This window comes from Doryrhamphus excisus, chromosome 1, assembly GCF_030265055.1.
Source record: "Doryrhamphus excisus isolate RoL2022-K1 chromosome 1, RoL_Dexc_1.0, whole genome shotgun sequence".
In the NCBI taxonomy this organism is placed as follows: domain Eukaryota; kingdom Metazoa; phylum Chordata; class Actinopteri; order Syngnathiformes; family Syngnathidae; genus Doryrhamphus; species Doryrhamphus excisus.
Window position 1 is genome coordinate 17,526,453 of NC_080466.1, and position 15,711 is coordinate 17,542,163.

Below are 15,711 nucleotides of genomic sequence, written 5' to 3' on the forward strand. Positions count from 1 at the left end.
ATATGTTTTTATGTTTCACATAAGGATTGGGAATGATTCCAAAAATTCCCCCAGAAGTTCCTCTTTAAAAATAAAAAGTTTCATTTAAAAACTGCCGTTTATGTTCATTGTGTGGTCATTGACTTGTATTTAAGTTTGTTTGATCTGAAAGATCTGAAACATTTAAGTGTGACAAATATGCCAAAAAATAAGAAAATCCCCACTGTAGTGTATATGGTGCATTTGGGGTTTCTTGTTTTCCTTCGAATGAGACATGGAAACATTCAGTACTGAATGGCAAAATATGCTAACAGTGTTGTTTCTAGTAGTGACAGACTTTATTTAGCTTTGTAGCTCGCTAACAAATGCTACTTTGGGCTACAAGTGTAGAGTCACACGTCAAAATCAACAGATTTGTTGCTTTGAAACTGGGAAGGAAATTATTATTCAGCATTATCTGTCAGGACATGGTTGCGGCAGGTCAGAGGTCAAAAAAGGCAGTACAGGTGGTTGCTGGTTGCCAGGCGAAGCCACGAGACGAAACAAGATGAATTTTGCTGTGCTAGCTCGTGCCAGGACCAGGGCGAGGGGTGTCTATGGCGAGAGGAAAACAGCAGAGGTCAGCAAACATCACACGGGCAAACAGGTCACAGCATCTGACATTAACCTTCATTTGAATATAATTTGCTTCCCCCTGTATGAAAAATGTAGCCTTTGCAGACATAATCATGGAGTCATTGTGCTTGCAACCTTGTACAACTGCACAGCATCATCCTGTTTGTCCATGTGTTTCTCCTCTCTCCACCATCTCCGTCGCTGCCCGGGCCTCCTCTCCTTCCTGGTTGTGATGTGTTGAACAGCTGAAGTCACTGTTTTCATTGCGGTTGAGATTTATCTGGGGCTCTGGGGCTAGTGGTTAGGCTGGGAGGAGGCTGTAGGCTTTTAGAGGCTGCAGATGAGGTCCGACAGGAAATGTGCACAATTATGGTGCAAGAGAAGAGAGAGAGAGAGAGTAAAAAAAAAAAAAGTGGGTCGTTTCTCTGACTTTGTAAACACTTCAAAATAGAAGTAACTGAGGTTGACCACCTTCACAAGGCACAGAGTGAAAGCGCCATTCAGGTCACCAAAATACAGCATGAGAAACAGCTGAGATGCAACGTACAACTACGACTGGAGAACAAAACAGGAAGGAGCCCTCGTATCCCCATGTAGATCAGGATGGCCATACAAGACGCAGTACTCGCAGCGACTGTAATTAATGAAAGGACGATTAGGGGTGTCATCTTCATCATTATCTTATATATTACTGTACTTGGTTGCAGGAGTTCATTGCTTCTTCATATATAGGGAGCGCCACTGAGTCTATTTTGGGGGTTAGAGTTCACTAAAATATCTCATTGCTTACTTTGCCATGGAGCATTATGGTAATACAAGTGTGCATGTTTTGCTTTTTCTTTGGCTTTCCTGCAACCTTTATTCCAAAATAAGCAGCCAAAGAAGTAAAACCACACTATTATTATCACAATATCGCTTTTGTTTTGACTGCTTCACTTCACTTTTTACATTGGTTTGACATGTTGGAATGTGGCCTGGACACTGAATAACACTTTCATGATGGCCACAGTTTGACACTGGAACAGATTATTTCTATTTCTATGATTTCCCATGAGGGAAATTCACTCTAAATTCGACAGTTCCCTTGGAATGGATTGCATTTTCCCTCAGAGGTTCCACTGCACATGCTTTTAATAATAATAAGATACGATAAGAGTTTAGTCTTAGTTGTACAGCATGTAGATGGAAATGAAACAGCAATGCGTCCCTGAGGCATGAATGATGTCTGTTACGTTCAAGGGGGGAGGGAAGGGAGTGTGTGTGTGTGTGGAAGACAAAGAGGGAGGCAGGCTGAGAGTTTCTCCTCATTCGTTCCTCATCTCAGTGGAACAGCAGGACTCTTCCTCCTCTTCTTCTTCTTCTTATTGTGACGCTCCAGCAGGTAAGACGACCAAGAGTTCTCCATGTATTGCTAACAAAGGACAAAAAGTTTCAACTCTAGCACTTGTGTGCATACTGAGGAGACACGCGGGGGGTGTCCAGCGTGTAGCAGCATGTAGACGTGGCTAAGTGATGGTTAGTGTCAGCATGCATGGGGGGGGTGGGGCGCTCAAAGGGTGGGTTGATGGTATTAAACTAGGTGATGACGTCACGAGTGGTGAGAGTACAAAATATGTCTTGCAATTCGTTGGCAACTTCGGTCTGTATTTGATTTAGTGTATTGTTGATCTCTCTTATAATTCTGCATCAATATCATATATAAAACATATAAAACAGGCATGTGTAGCATATAAGACAGGCATATGTAACATATAAGATGGGGAACACTGCAACATGATAAAAATCTTGGATGCTATTTATGCATACCAGTGCAATCAGCTATTCCTGTCTGTCATCCAAACCGGATCCCAGTGATACTAGGCAGCATAGTTTGGATGCTATCTAGGGGCTGATAAGAGACCAAAGCTACATTCGTATCATGTCAGCATACATTATACGGACACAGTATTTCATTATAAAATGGATCAGGCAAATCAGAGGATGGCCTTTAGTTTCACCACCTTAGCAAAACCCATCCATCTTCTTAAGCTTTTCTGAGGTCTGGATGCAGGGACAACAGCCGAAGCAGGGAATCTCAGACTTCTCTCCCATGGGGACTTTGTCCCGCTTGTCTCGGCGGGCGGATGCTGAGGCGTTCCAAGGCCAGTTGAGACACATAGTCTCTCCAACATGTCCCAGGGAGGTGTCCTCACCAGATGCCCGGCCACCTCATCTGGCTCCTCTTGTGAGGAGGAACAGCGGTTTTGATAAATTGAGAGCTTTGCCTTTCGGCTCAGCTCTTCACCACAGTCCTTTAGAAAGACATAGTGGACAATTACATGCTTCCAACTTTGTGAGCAGACTTAGGGGGAGGTCCTTTTCTGTTCCCAGTGCCCAAAGTAATGTCCATGAAGGCATGCTTGGAGGAGTTTGGTGCGCAAGAACATGACTTCAAGCCCATGACATCACTCGCAACAGTGAAATGTAAATAAACATGGTTACGTTTATCATACAAATACTTTGTGACACTGGAATCATCAAGGAATAATCAAAACAGTGCATCATATGCTGAACAACCCCCCTATTGGGTCGATTGGTGACCTCTGACCTCTAAATGGACCGAAAAAATTCCCATGGACACACTCTGTAATCTTGTAGAAAGTCTTTTCCAGAGAAATGGATGCAGTTTTAGCAGCAAAGATGCCACATGTTGGTTTGAGCACACACATACAGCTCTCTACCTTGAACAATGTGGTACATTAGTTACTCCTAGTGTGTCCTGTACATGGATTTGTAGTAATACTAAAAGACCACTGGCACACCACCATGCTTTGCAACTTCCACTCTTCTTTCACTGTGCAAACATGTGCGTTGAGTTTAAATCGAGGCATTCTGGCTAAAAGCAGAGACAGAGAATGAGTCGCATATGTTTTGTGTTATGCAATGCTGAGTATGAAGCAGATATGTAGGTTTAAAAAGCACCTGAGAGTTAAGAAAGCTGCAAAAGGTGCGTATTTGGGTTGTGATATGAAATGTGTTTAACAGTTGGCCACACAACTTCACATCTATAGTTATTGACGCATGATGTGATTGGAGGTTTTGTTCTGTTCCAAAAAGAAAGCATCGCATAAGGTTCTTATAGGGGGACCTCTCACTACAATGTAGAGTATGGGTGCACACACTTTTTCAGCCTGAGAGCTACTTATGACATGACATGATCTACCTCATACTAAAATTGCAAAACACATAATTTATTAATATCTTGAGAATAATTTTTAAATGTGTAACCTATTTATGTGACGCCCTTCCCCCCCCCAGCACCGTTTTCTACCACATTCGTCGCTCGTCTCTTCACTAATTTCTAACAAGCTACCTAAACACACACACACTTCCGGTCTTCAAAATAACAGCACATCCTGTGGGGGTACCAAAGTAAGGGCGTCACATAAATAGCTTACATATGTATGTACAGTTTATGCTGGTGTATCTGCATCAACTTATATTGCACAATACAACTCTGTACATTTGTTTGTCATTACCTTACTCTGATGACTTGCACTGAATGGAATCAGCCAGATAACTCGGTGTCATCATTTTTATGAACAGTCCGAAAATGACGCTCCACATTTCCCTTCTTCGGTAAAGCAATTGTAGACTGACATACGACGCAAACGCACTTCGAAAATGACTCTGTATGGTAGTGATAGGTCTTTGGCTTTTTACTTGGTCCAGTTTTTCCATTCATTTTTATCCCTTTTCTTACTCGCTAGCTAGCTAGAGTTATGCAGTACTTAGCGCACTTGTAGTATGCGCATGCGCAGTGAGCCGTGTGTCAGACTGATGATAGTCTGGCGCCAACTTTTTTTTTCAATGCCTGCGATCTACTCACAATGCCTTTGCGATGACCAGTCGATCGCGATCTACGAAATGGACACCGCTGCAAGCCGTTGTCCTATGGAACCAATGAGCGAATCTTCTTCCTGTCTGTTTGGAGGCCAGAGACACGCATGCATTTTCTCCATTTTCATTAGCATTAACATTGGCAGACACTATCTTGCTAGGTTTTGCACAAGGGTCACTGCGCATGCGCATACAAGTGCGCTCAGTACTGCAAAACTCTAGCTTGCTAGCTAGTAAGAAAGGGGATAAAAATGAGAGGAAAAGCTGGACTACGCTAATGTTCGCATGTTAGCAATGCGAACATTAGCATAGTAACATTTTGGCCGTTTTCATAAGTACAAACTTATATAAACACAAGCATTTTAGCACTACCATGCTAACATTAGCATAATGACATTTTTGACCTTAACATACACAGACACTCAGCGCAATCATGCTAGATGTTGACATATTAGCATTGTTAGCATGTTAAATTTAGCTTAGTAGGATTTTTTTCCAGTACATTTCTTGTTTTTCCATAAGACGTAGACTATGTCTTACGTATGTTGCCATTGTGTGTCCTGGGTGTCCAAAGTCTGGATGGTTTGTTTTGTCACTACAACTCTCACTGACCTATTAGCATGTTAGCTTCCTTTGTCGTGACAGAACAATGGTAATAAAGGGTAAAGGAGAGTGTTGGGGACAGAAATATGATGGAAATTATGTCTGTGTATATATTTTTTGGAAAGGGAACATTTTTAACAATACCCTATGAAGAATTTCTCTGTTGTATTTTTTGGTAAGTGCTTATTGTGGCGAGACAAAGACACCATATTTGTACTACAATTCATTTTCAAGGGTTTTCCCACCAAATGTTCATGGTGCTTTTGTTCCGAATCCAAGGAAGAACCCTCCCGACCCCCTCCCCTTCAGTTGCGATGGCAGCATGTTTGAGGCTCCTTCTGCTGCTGCCGCTGGCCTGCAGCCTCCCCTCGCCCTCTCGGCCTCCCACGCGATTCTGCCGCCGCTGCTGCGATCACATGGAGCCTCAGGCCGGCCCCGCCCACTACCACATGCCCGAGGTCCGCACCATCGTCAACATGACCATCCTTAAAGGTACGGGAACCTTTTACCACAACTGAAAACACTTATCTTCAATAAAAAACATGCTTTGTGAGTAATGGTTGCGGCTAAGTGGGTTGGTTAATGTTGGTAAAACCTTACTCCCTGAAACCTTACGAGTCGTTTTGGACGTGGAGTTGACAAGCAGGGAATTTATCTGGATGGCGAACACTCGGCTGGGTTAGACATACAGTAGCTGCAATACAGATATCATCATTAGATACATACTCAATGACTTACCAACAGTTTGTTTTCCTTGATGGTGATCTTGTTTACATTTTACACAATGCTGCTGGTCCGACCCCTAAAGGTGTGTACCAAATTTCCTGGTGACTGGACAAAACACGGTAAACTTACCGTGGGTGGTTTGTAGCATGCATTGAGTATCTTATGGGGTTCGCACTTTGGGGTTTAATAACAGCCGAAAAATGTGTTTATTATTCATTTTCTATCTCTTATCCTCACAAGGGTTGCGGGGGGTGTTGGAGCCTATCCCAGCTGTCTTCGGGCGAGAGGCGGGGTACAGCCAGCCAATCACAGGGCACATATAGACAAACAACCATTCACACTCACATTCATACCTATGGACAATTTGGTGTCGCCAATTAACCTAGCATGTTTTTGGAATGTGGGAGGAAACCGGAGTACACGGAGAAAACTCACACATGCACGGGGAGAACATGCAAGCTCCACACAGAGATGGCCGAGGGTGGTATTGAACTCGGGTCTCCTAGCTGTGAGGCCTGCGCACTAACCGCTCATCCGCCACTGTATTTCAAAGATCATTTTGATGTGAAGCTATTTGTCCCCCAGTGGGGATTATCCAGTTTAACAGCATTTTGAAATGTCTTCAACACTTTTTGTTTACATATTTCAAAATCGGTAGTCAGTTTGACGAGAGACAGAGGGACTAGAGGACAATCCAGGATCATCACACAGCCAGAAGGGAAGTTTTTTTTTTTTTTACACAACATGTAATCAGAGAGTCGGTCAGAGTCTCGGCGGTCCTCTATGAGGTCCAAATGAGTACTGTGTCCACAGCTGCTTCCTTCATGAGCGGACCTGTCCTGTCTTGACCCGTGGCCCGCCCTCAGACATCCTAAATAACAACGCTTTCACCCTTTGTGTCCACTTCCACGCACATTTAAGCATGGCCGCAAAAGAACTGCTATGTTCAATGTCCAATTGTAACTTGGACTGAGTTGGGAACAACACAGTCCGCACAGCTCACAGAGGCAGGACATTAGATAAGATGGAGGAGAACACACTAAGACAGGGGTCTCAAACTCAATTTACCTTGGGGCCACTGGAGCTAGGGTCTGGGCGAGGCTGGGCCGCATCAGGTTTTCCAAAAAACCCCCCAAAAAACGCATTTTTTAAAAATAGAAAAATGAATAAACTTTGCTTTGGTTCTGATTTTCTACAAGAAAAGCTGATAAAACATTCCACTGTTCTCAAATATCTTACTTTTTATTTTTTCTGCACAAAATAAGATGAAAAATAAATAAACAAATCAAGAATAAAGAAAATCAATCAATCAGTAAAAATATAATAATAAAATAAATATAATAATAATAATAAAACGGCAAATAATAAAAACTTAAGAAACCACATATAGTTGGTGGGTAGACATTTTTTTCAGATTAAAATGAACAAAGCATTATTAGAGCCCTGTAGACATGACAAAACACGACTATAGTCACATTTATACTCTTTTTATTTACAGCATATTGCGCAACTGCAGGGTCTTGAGACACATGCTAACTCGCAAACTAGAGAGCTAGCGACCTAAACGGTAGCCTTCAAGTTATTTCCTTTAAACTTAAAAAGCCCAAAACTTACCACTTCCACACGGATAGGGAGGATAACTATTAACAGTTATTTAACCTTTAACATGAACATTAATCAAACGTAATAATTTTTTCTGGGTACATGATACCATACAGCATACATATCAAACGCGGGCCGCACTAACATTAAACTTTCATATCAAGGCGGGGGCCTCAAACTAGTCCGCGGGCCGCGTGTTTGAGACCCCTGCACTAAGAAGTTTTCTATACATTTTGACTTTTTGTTAATAAGCAAATGCTCACTGCCTTTTAGCGCCCTAAAAATGACCCAAACTGTTTTTTTTTTTTGCCGTTATGTGGAAGAACGTCCTTCGTTTTTATAAACAGAAACTAGATTCTTCTTTTAATAGCTCGCCTCTCCACTTTTTTTTTATTACAAGCCTCGTAAAAGCTTCATGACCACTTTCAGTGGAATTAACGCTAAGACGCTGACGGATCTGATTTCTGTGGTTCAGACCAGGTGACTACTTGGTATGTGGGGCATATGTGTCAGTGCCCCACAGCAGATGGCACTGTGGTGAAAATAAACTTGTTTCGATGCATTGGTTTTACTTGTCAGGGGTGGGCCTTGTTTAGCTTTGCTGATGGATAATTGTGCCCCAGGTTGCTATGGAAACAGCACTGACTGAGTCCAGTGAGTTCTGCCTAGCAACAAGTGATCATGTGACCAGGAAAAATAACCCATGTTATCTTTTTGTTGCTGCATTGTGTCTTCACATCAAAATATGTGATTATATTGATAAAATTATTGATTATATTATATTGATTATATTATATTGATTATATTGCCACACAAGCACCAGTACAACATCACCAAATTAATGAATGAATTATAATTCTGCCTTTGCAGGTGATAAAGGCGACAGAGGGGATAAAGGCACATCTGGTAAGCCAGGTCTCGAAGGACCCCCCGGCCAACGAGGACCCGCAGGCCTGAAGGGCAGCAAAGGCCAAGCGGGCGCTCCCGGCGACCCCTGCAAGACCCCCCAATCGTATTTCTCGGTGGGACGCCGCAAGTCCCTGCACAGCGTGGACTACTACCAGGCGCTGGTGTTCGACACGGTGTTCGTCAACCTGTATGAGCACTTCAACATGTTCAAGGGCAAGTTCTACTGCTACGTGCCCGGCGTCTACTTCTTCAACGTCAACATCCACACGTGGAACTTCAAGGAGACCTACCTGCACCTCATGCACAACGACAAGGAGCAGGTGATCCTGTACGCCCAGCCCAGCGAGCGCTCCATCATGCAGAGCCAGAGCGTCATGCTGGACTTGGCACTCAATGACGAGGTGTGGGTGCGCCTCTACAAGCGTGAGAGGGAGAACGCAGTCTACAGCGACGACGTGGACGTTTACATCACCTTCAACGGGTACCTGGTGGCGCCTGGCCTCCAGTGATAACGGGACTGGACTGGACTTGGACATTCTTACCAGGACTAGTTCTCCCAACATACAAACCTCTAACGCACCATTTGATCCAGCTGGGGTGTCTAACCTCTTCCACAGACGGTCAGTGTTTACGCCAACAAGGAAACAAAGTAAACATTTTTTAAGGATATGGATATAATAAAGCATTCCTTGTTCAACAAATGTTCTCGAAGAAAACACTTATGAAAATAGACTGAAAATTGCTGGAGCCTATCCTAGCTGTCTTCAGGCGAGAAGCGGGGTACAGCCAGCCAATCACAGGGCACATATAGACAAACAACCATTCACACTCACATTCATACCTATGGACAATTTGGAGTCGCCAATTAACTTAGCATGTTTTTGGAATGTGGGAGGAAACCGGAGTACCCGGAAAAAACCCACGCATGCACGGGGAGAACATGCAAACTCCACACAGAGATGGAATTGAACTCGGGTCTCCTTGCTGCGAAGCCTCCGTACTAACTTTTAAAACATTCATTCATTCATTTATTCATTTTCTACCGCTTATCCTCACGTGGGTTGCGGGGGATGCTTGAGCCTATCCCAGCTGTCTTCAGGCGAGAGGCGGGGTACACCCTGGACTGGTGGCCAGCCAATCACAGGGCACATATAGACAAACAACCATTCACACTCACATTCATACCTATGGACAATTTAGAATTGAGCTCCAATCTCCAAGCTAGACAGAATTAGCATCCTAATTAAACAACACATATAACTATAGTTGCACATTACTTACAGACACAACTCAATATCAAAATCATATAAAAAAAACGTGAAAATGGTATTTTAAAGGATGAAAAGAAAATATGTAAAACAACAAAATAATTAAAACTGTCTTCATAATTCACACATGGCGCCGTTTACGATCATCCTTTCAGTAGACCAAAATTTCAAATATGACCATCTAAAAAATCAATATTTTGATTTCCGGATCGATATTTTAGTATCCACCCACATGTCACGTGTAGGGCTGGTTTAAACGATTACTTTTATCATTGATTAATCTAAAAAATTGTTTTTAATTTTTCGATTAATCTAACGATTCATTTTAAAATCCGATTTGATTCGATTACCTCCCCATAATTAGACCTATAAAGCAATTAATGTTAATTTATCTCCATACATAAAACATTTTTTTCTTTCCAATGTATTTTTATGAACAAGTTAAATAATTAATTGTATTGAACAATACAACAATAAAGTTCACAATTGATGCCTGGCGGAGGAGAGAACGAAGGGGGCAGAAGGTTAGATGATTTTATTTTTATTAATTTTTTTTTTATTTTTATGAAAACATGTAACCCCACAGCATGCCACTAGTATTAAAGCAGAATAATTGTCACATGTCTTGCTAAGATGAAAATTTTTAAATTAAGAGGTCCTGCCCAACGAATACTTTTTCCCACATCGTTCATTATTCAGAACGAGACAGCACCCCCTGTGGTGACTTTGCGTATTATATCCACTTTAAACCGCAGCCGTGCTGTTGTACTCCCATTTGGCCGATAGATGGTGCCAATAACCACTGCTATGGGTTGTCTTGGTTACGAATTGCTCTTCAAATCTGAGCAGTTCTTGCATTTCTCAATGAAACAATACAGTAGGAACTGTTATATTCATGCTGTCTTGTGCTTCTTTCACCTTTTGTTCGTTAAACACAAAGATTTCGAAGTTAAATCCAAGTGAATCTAAAGAAATGGTAAGTTACTGTAACAAAACGCAATTGAGTGAAAAGAGAATGACAAAAACTCTTTGATGACCTCTTGTGGTCGGGAAGTAAAATTACATCATCAACACGTTTCAAATGTTTAAAATTAATTTATTATATTTTTGTCATAGAACTTTTTATGTTCATTGTTAACATACAGCCAGTCATAAGAACACGTTTTCTTGTTTTTAAATCATGTTCACTTTTCAATTACACATGTACATCTTGTACACCCCACCCCGAATAATTGGACTTAAAAAAAAACAAAACATCATGACGTTTGTTTGCGGGGGTACGGGTGGTATTAAAGTCGTCTTCCTTATTGTGAATACATGGAAACGACGTGGTGGTGGTGGGGCTGGGGGGGCGGTCGGGTGGTCGCCTGTCAGGGACTTGAACAACAAGCCACTGGGCCTCACACACGCGCACACACATTTAAAACAATAGTGAACACGAAACCAAAAAAAACAAAACAAAGTAAAACAATCAGTGCACTGGGACGGAAGGAGCTACTTTAAGATTGGGGGAATGGGGGGTCACGTGTCAAATAAAACACTCCATCCTCCAATAGGATGTCACCTAACAAAACCGGGGGCGTGCCGTCTAGGACTCAGCAACATCCTTTAAGTGTTTGACCTTCCCTAAGAACCAGACGAAGTGAACAGCTCCCCCTGGTGGTCACTCATGTGCAGTGGCCGGGGACAGTGTACTTCTCACGTGATGACACTTTGGCTTTCACGCTTTTTTTTTTTTTGCTGACAAATCACAAAAAATAAGATTGAAAGTGAATACAAATAAACCCTGTTAGCGACCCAATGAGCATAAAAAAATCAATATTAAGGTGCATTCACACTGTTAAAAGTGTCAAAACAGAACCGCAAACGAGTCCGAAGTGGTTCTGAGAGGCGGAGGCAATCTTCACAGCGAGGGAACATGCAGTCAGACCGGCAGAGGAAATCCTGGCATTGATTACAAACATAAAATAATAAAAAAATGAATACAGACAGGCACGCTGCCTTGTGTAAAAGATATTAAATATCAAGCTGCCACCAAAAGTTAAATAAAACACCCCCCTCCCCCCGTTTAGTTTCCATCTTTAACCTTTAAAAAGTCCAACAAAAAGTGCAAAAACAATCAATGGAACTTTAACACACACACACACACACAAAAAAGTCTTTCTCCTTCGCCCCCTCCGGTCTCCATGGAAACCGGGACCACACCCTCCAAAACTGCACATCTGGCACATTTTCACATTGCTAACTTGTCCTTGCTTGCAGTCAAACTCTGATTAAAAAACATTTTTTTGAAGGTGGCCAAAAGCATGACGTCATGAGAATTGCAGGCACGCACACACACACACACACGCGCCCACGCCATGGCAGGATCAGGTGTAGGTCATGAGGGAAACCTCATCAAACATGAGAGAGACCTCAGATCAACTTTGTTGTGTTGGAAAATGAATTCAAAGCTAAAAATACTTTTGTAGGGCATCATCTGCATGCCGACTCTATACTGGGAGGGCATTCCAGCCAATCAGAAGTGAGAAGAAAGTCATTTCCTCCAGGCCCAAAATATGCGGACCGTCTCACCATTCCCACTCTTGTACTATCCTGTCTTGGAAGCTAAACACTGTGATGCAAACGTGACTTTCTTTCTGACAGTGACTCTTTAGAGCAGTGGTGACCAAAGTGCGGCACAGCTGCTTAAAAAACAACAAAAGCAATGACAAGATATATTTTTTAAAAGAATAAAGTCAAAATACTGAGCAAAAAGTCGTAATTTTACAATGATGTCATCATGAGGAAAAATAGCATAATTTTCATAGCATCTTGTGTTTTTTTGTTGTTGTAATATTATGACAAATTAAACAAATCAAGCTGTCATTTTAGCAAAATTAGGTTGAGGGGAAAGTAGTAATATTGTGAGAATAAAGTCAAAATATTATGGGAATAAAGTCAGAATTTAAATAGCTGGAAAATAAATTTAAAAAACAACATAAATAGGATTTTTTTTAAACGAGAATGAAGACAAAATATTAAGAGAAAAAGTCACAATTTTACAGTAATAAACTCGTAACACCGTGAGGAAAAATAATGTTTGTCGCATAAAGTGAAATATTCAAAAAAGTGTTTTTTACAGTTGCATCTTTTTATGGAGCAAAAACTTCCTGATTAGCCCCCAGCTTGATGACCCCCCCCCCCTCTTCTCTGTGCATGCATACATTTAAAAAGCAGGCTTTGCTACACATCTTAAAGGAGACCTATTATGCTTCTTCTTGTATTCTGGTGTTAAACCATGCCAAAGTTTCAGTTTATGAGGTTTGCACATTTTTGAAGTGAACCTTTAAAGAAGTTTGGGATGACTCAAAATGCTCAGTTCCATAAGGTGTGGTAAAACTGCCTCTTTGTGATGTCACAATGGAGCAGACTTCCTTATATGGGTGTGGCTGTAAGCCAGATAAACTCTGCTCTGCTTCCTCTGTTTACGTTGCTAGCAATCGCTCCTAAGAGAAAGCCACATTTGTTTCCAATTCCTAAAGACACCACCTTCAGGCACAAGTGGTTGGAGTTTGATTCCCTACCAGCAAAAGAAATGCTTTTTAATCCGTTAACGGCATTTCATATTGGAGTATTTTGTAAACGTAGGCCAGTATGCAGCTGAACTAGCTAAACTGATAAAACAGATTAACTGTTGCTTTCCAATGTTACTTGGTCGTGTGGAAGAGTCAGACGAGCAAACAGGAAGTAAGAGCAACCTCAGCGGAGTGGACATGCCTGGAGGCGGGTCATGGGTGGAATACATTTAAATAGACACTTTTCACAAAAAGCACAAAATCCAAAGAAATACAGCTGAATAGGTGTAGATTCTGGAGGAACTAGAAAGTTTTTATATGCTTTCTGGTGATTGTGTGTCACTGCTCTATAGGAGTCCACAACTCAATGCAAAGGGCGGAAAAATGATAATACGTCCCCTTTAAAATAGACATTTGATCATTTTGTCTTGTGTGAATATGCTAAGCTAGCATGATGTTAAATGTAGAACAACGGCAAAGTATGAAAAAGTCGACATAAATGTATGGAAATACAGCTGAATAGGTGTAGATTCTGGAGGAACTAGAAAGTTTTTATATGCTCTCTGGTGATTGTGTGTCGCTGCTCTATCGGAGTCCACAACTCAATGCAAAGGGCCAAAAAATGATAATAGGTCCCCTTTAAAACAGACATGTGATCATTTTGTCTTGTGTGAATATGCTAAGCTAGCATAATGTTAAATGTAGAACAATGGCAAAATATGAAAAATTCGACATAAATGTATGGAAGTGCAGAAAAGAGGAAGCGTGGCCTCGTCGACGTTAAGGCACCGTGCCAGAGCTGCTATTAGCCTGCATTGACATCCCTGCAGAGGTTTAAGCGGCGCCATGGGCCACCCCACCCCCACCCCCATACCCCCCGCAAGCGTAACACTTTAGCTCCATTAGCGAGGCGTTAGCGTCACTCGATCCTTTCCATCGCCCAACCTCATTTCCGCTTCAACCGTCGCTGCCTGGTGGAGTCTTCGTCCGTCAGATGGCCGATGGAGTGTTTACTTTTAGCCTCCATGTTTGATTCCTTTACTCGCGTGCGTCCTTCAACATCTTAATGAACGTTGGTGTATATTTTTGTGCTTGTGTGTACTTTTTGTGTGTGTGTGTGTGTGAGTCACCACATGAGTAAAAATGTGTGTTTTTGTGCGTAAGCATGCCAATCAATGCGTTTGTCCACGTGCCCAACAGTGTGCATGTGTGTGTATATTTGTGTGTTGTATATCCACTGTACCCACTGTTGTTTGTGTGAGTGCATTTGTTAAGTATGTACACAAGTGTGTTCCTACCGGTTGTGTGCCTCCAAAAAAAGTCAACTTGTACTTTCTCAAAAAGAGAAGAAAAGTGAGTCATGCTGCTGTGAGCGAAGATGACAACACAATCAGGGTTGACCTCGCATGAACAACTACACACACACACACACACAAAGACACACACTTGATGAACCCGCCTACTCGTCTTTCCCGTCACACACTTTTGTTTCCAAGGAGACAAAGTCATCCTGACTGCTGCACACAACACTGACGGGTCATAAGACACATGAACGCTAGTTCATCACACACACACACACACACACACACACACACACACACACACACACACACACACACACACACCTGCAATTCTCATGTACAAACAGGAGCACAGAAATGACCTCCCATTTATCATCAACACACAACCTCCCTATAACACACACACACAAAAGTGCATGAATGATGAATGTGTGTGTGTGTGTCCAAACAGGAAGGGATATTCACGTGAGCGGCTGCCATCGCTATGATGCACCACATAGGCGGTAGCCACGCCCCTTAAAAAGTGTGGGAATGAAGAAATGATTTGGTTACTCCAGTGGTCTGTACATCCACGACGTTCCCTGCGGGACTCCACTGACGGCGTCCAGTTGGGAGTTTTTTTTTTTTTTTTTTGAGCGAGTCCGAAGCAATCGCCGTGTTTGGTGTTTATCCAAAAATGGCCGCTCCCGCTACACGTCGCTATGCGTGGGCGCTCGGCTGTACGGGTTCTCCAGGAGGTAGCGGTACCTGTCGTAGTGCTCCAGCATGTACCTTGGGGCGTACATGTGCTCTTTGGGGTCCACTGGAGGGTACTCCTGCAAGGAGCCGTCGAACCAACCCCCCGTGCGGATGAGGTCTCGGATGTAGTTGAGGTCGCGTTTGTCCTCGTAGTCTCCCCAGCGCGGGAAGTCCCCGTTTTGCGCCGATGTCAGCTTGAAGTGGATACCCTCAGGCGTGAAACACCAGGAGCAGTGCCAGCCGGCAAAGTGGAAGGGGCTGCCCACCGACCACTGCACCAGGATGTGGCCCAGATCGTTCTCGTACTTGCGGAAGCCTGGCATGGTGTAGTACTCGCGCCGCCGTAGCATGATGCCGTTGCAATCGTAGACGTGGCGGAGCATCCCGACCGTGCAGCCTGATATCACCTCCAGAGAGCCGAGCTGCTTCCAGAAAAAACCATACAGCGACTGCAAAGAGACCACAGAGACACCAACTTCCTGTTCAGAATACCAGAAATCCTGCATCACAGAAAACTGATACTCAATAATAATC

At 42.7% G+C, this 15,711-nt stretch overlaps 2 protein-coding genes and 1 long non-coding RNA gene across 6 annotated transcripts in view; 1 reads left to right on the top strand and 2 right to left on the bottom strand.

The window, feature by feature from the left end:
* Positions 1 to 57: 57 nt before the first annotated feature.
* LOC131128937 (uncharacterized) lies at positions 58 to 4,637 on the bottom strand. 2 transcript variants are annotated; one of them, XR_009129741.1, is made up of 3 exons: positions 4,463 to 4,637; positions 730 to 928; positions 58 to 573 (listed from the first exon to the last, which is right to left on the bottom strand). It is a non-coding gene; the product is annotated as an uncharacterized LOC131128937 (long non-coding RNA). The 2 variants fall into 2 exon arrangements; XR_009129740.1 differs by lacking the exon at positions 4,463 to 4,637 and adding an exon at positions 4,113 to 4,374.
* c1qtnf6b (C1q and TNF related 6b) lies at positions 1,778 to 10,458 on the top strand. 2 transcript variants are annotated; one of them, XM_058072154.1, is made up of 3 exons: positions 1,778 to 1,975; positions 5,356 to 5,568; positions 8,275 to 10,458. In XM_058072154.1, exons 1-3 carry the CDS (start codon positions 1,813 to 1,815, stop codon positions 8,820 to 8,822), a joined length of 924 nt encoding a protein of 307 aa, XP_057928137.1. In that variant the 5' UTR covers positions 1,778 to 1,812; the 3' UTR covers positions 8,823 to 10,458. The 2 variants fall into 2 exon arrangements, with proteins under 2 accessions (XP_057928137.1, XP_057928138.1); XM_058072155.1 differs by lacking the exon at positions 1,778 to 1,975 and adding an exon at positions 4,845 to 5,251.
* Positions 8,468 to 15,711, bottom strand: part of mgat3b (beta-1,4-mannosyl-glycoprotein 4-beta-N-acetylglucosaminyltransferase b) — a 27,436-nt gene continuing 20,192 nt past the window's right edge. Inside the window, exon 5 of one of the 2 annotated variants that reach the window (XM_058072151.1) lies at positions 8,468 to 15,626. In XM_058072151.1, the coding sequence (XP_057928134.1) occupies positions 15,129 to 15,626 (498 nt within the window). In that variant the 3' untranslated portion in view covers positions 8,468 to 15,128. The remainder of the gene's footprint in view (positions 15,627 to 15,711) is intronic. The other variant, XM_058072150.1, reaches the window with a different exon arrangement.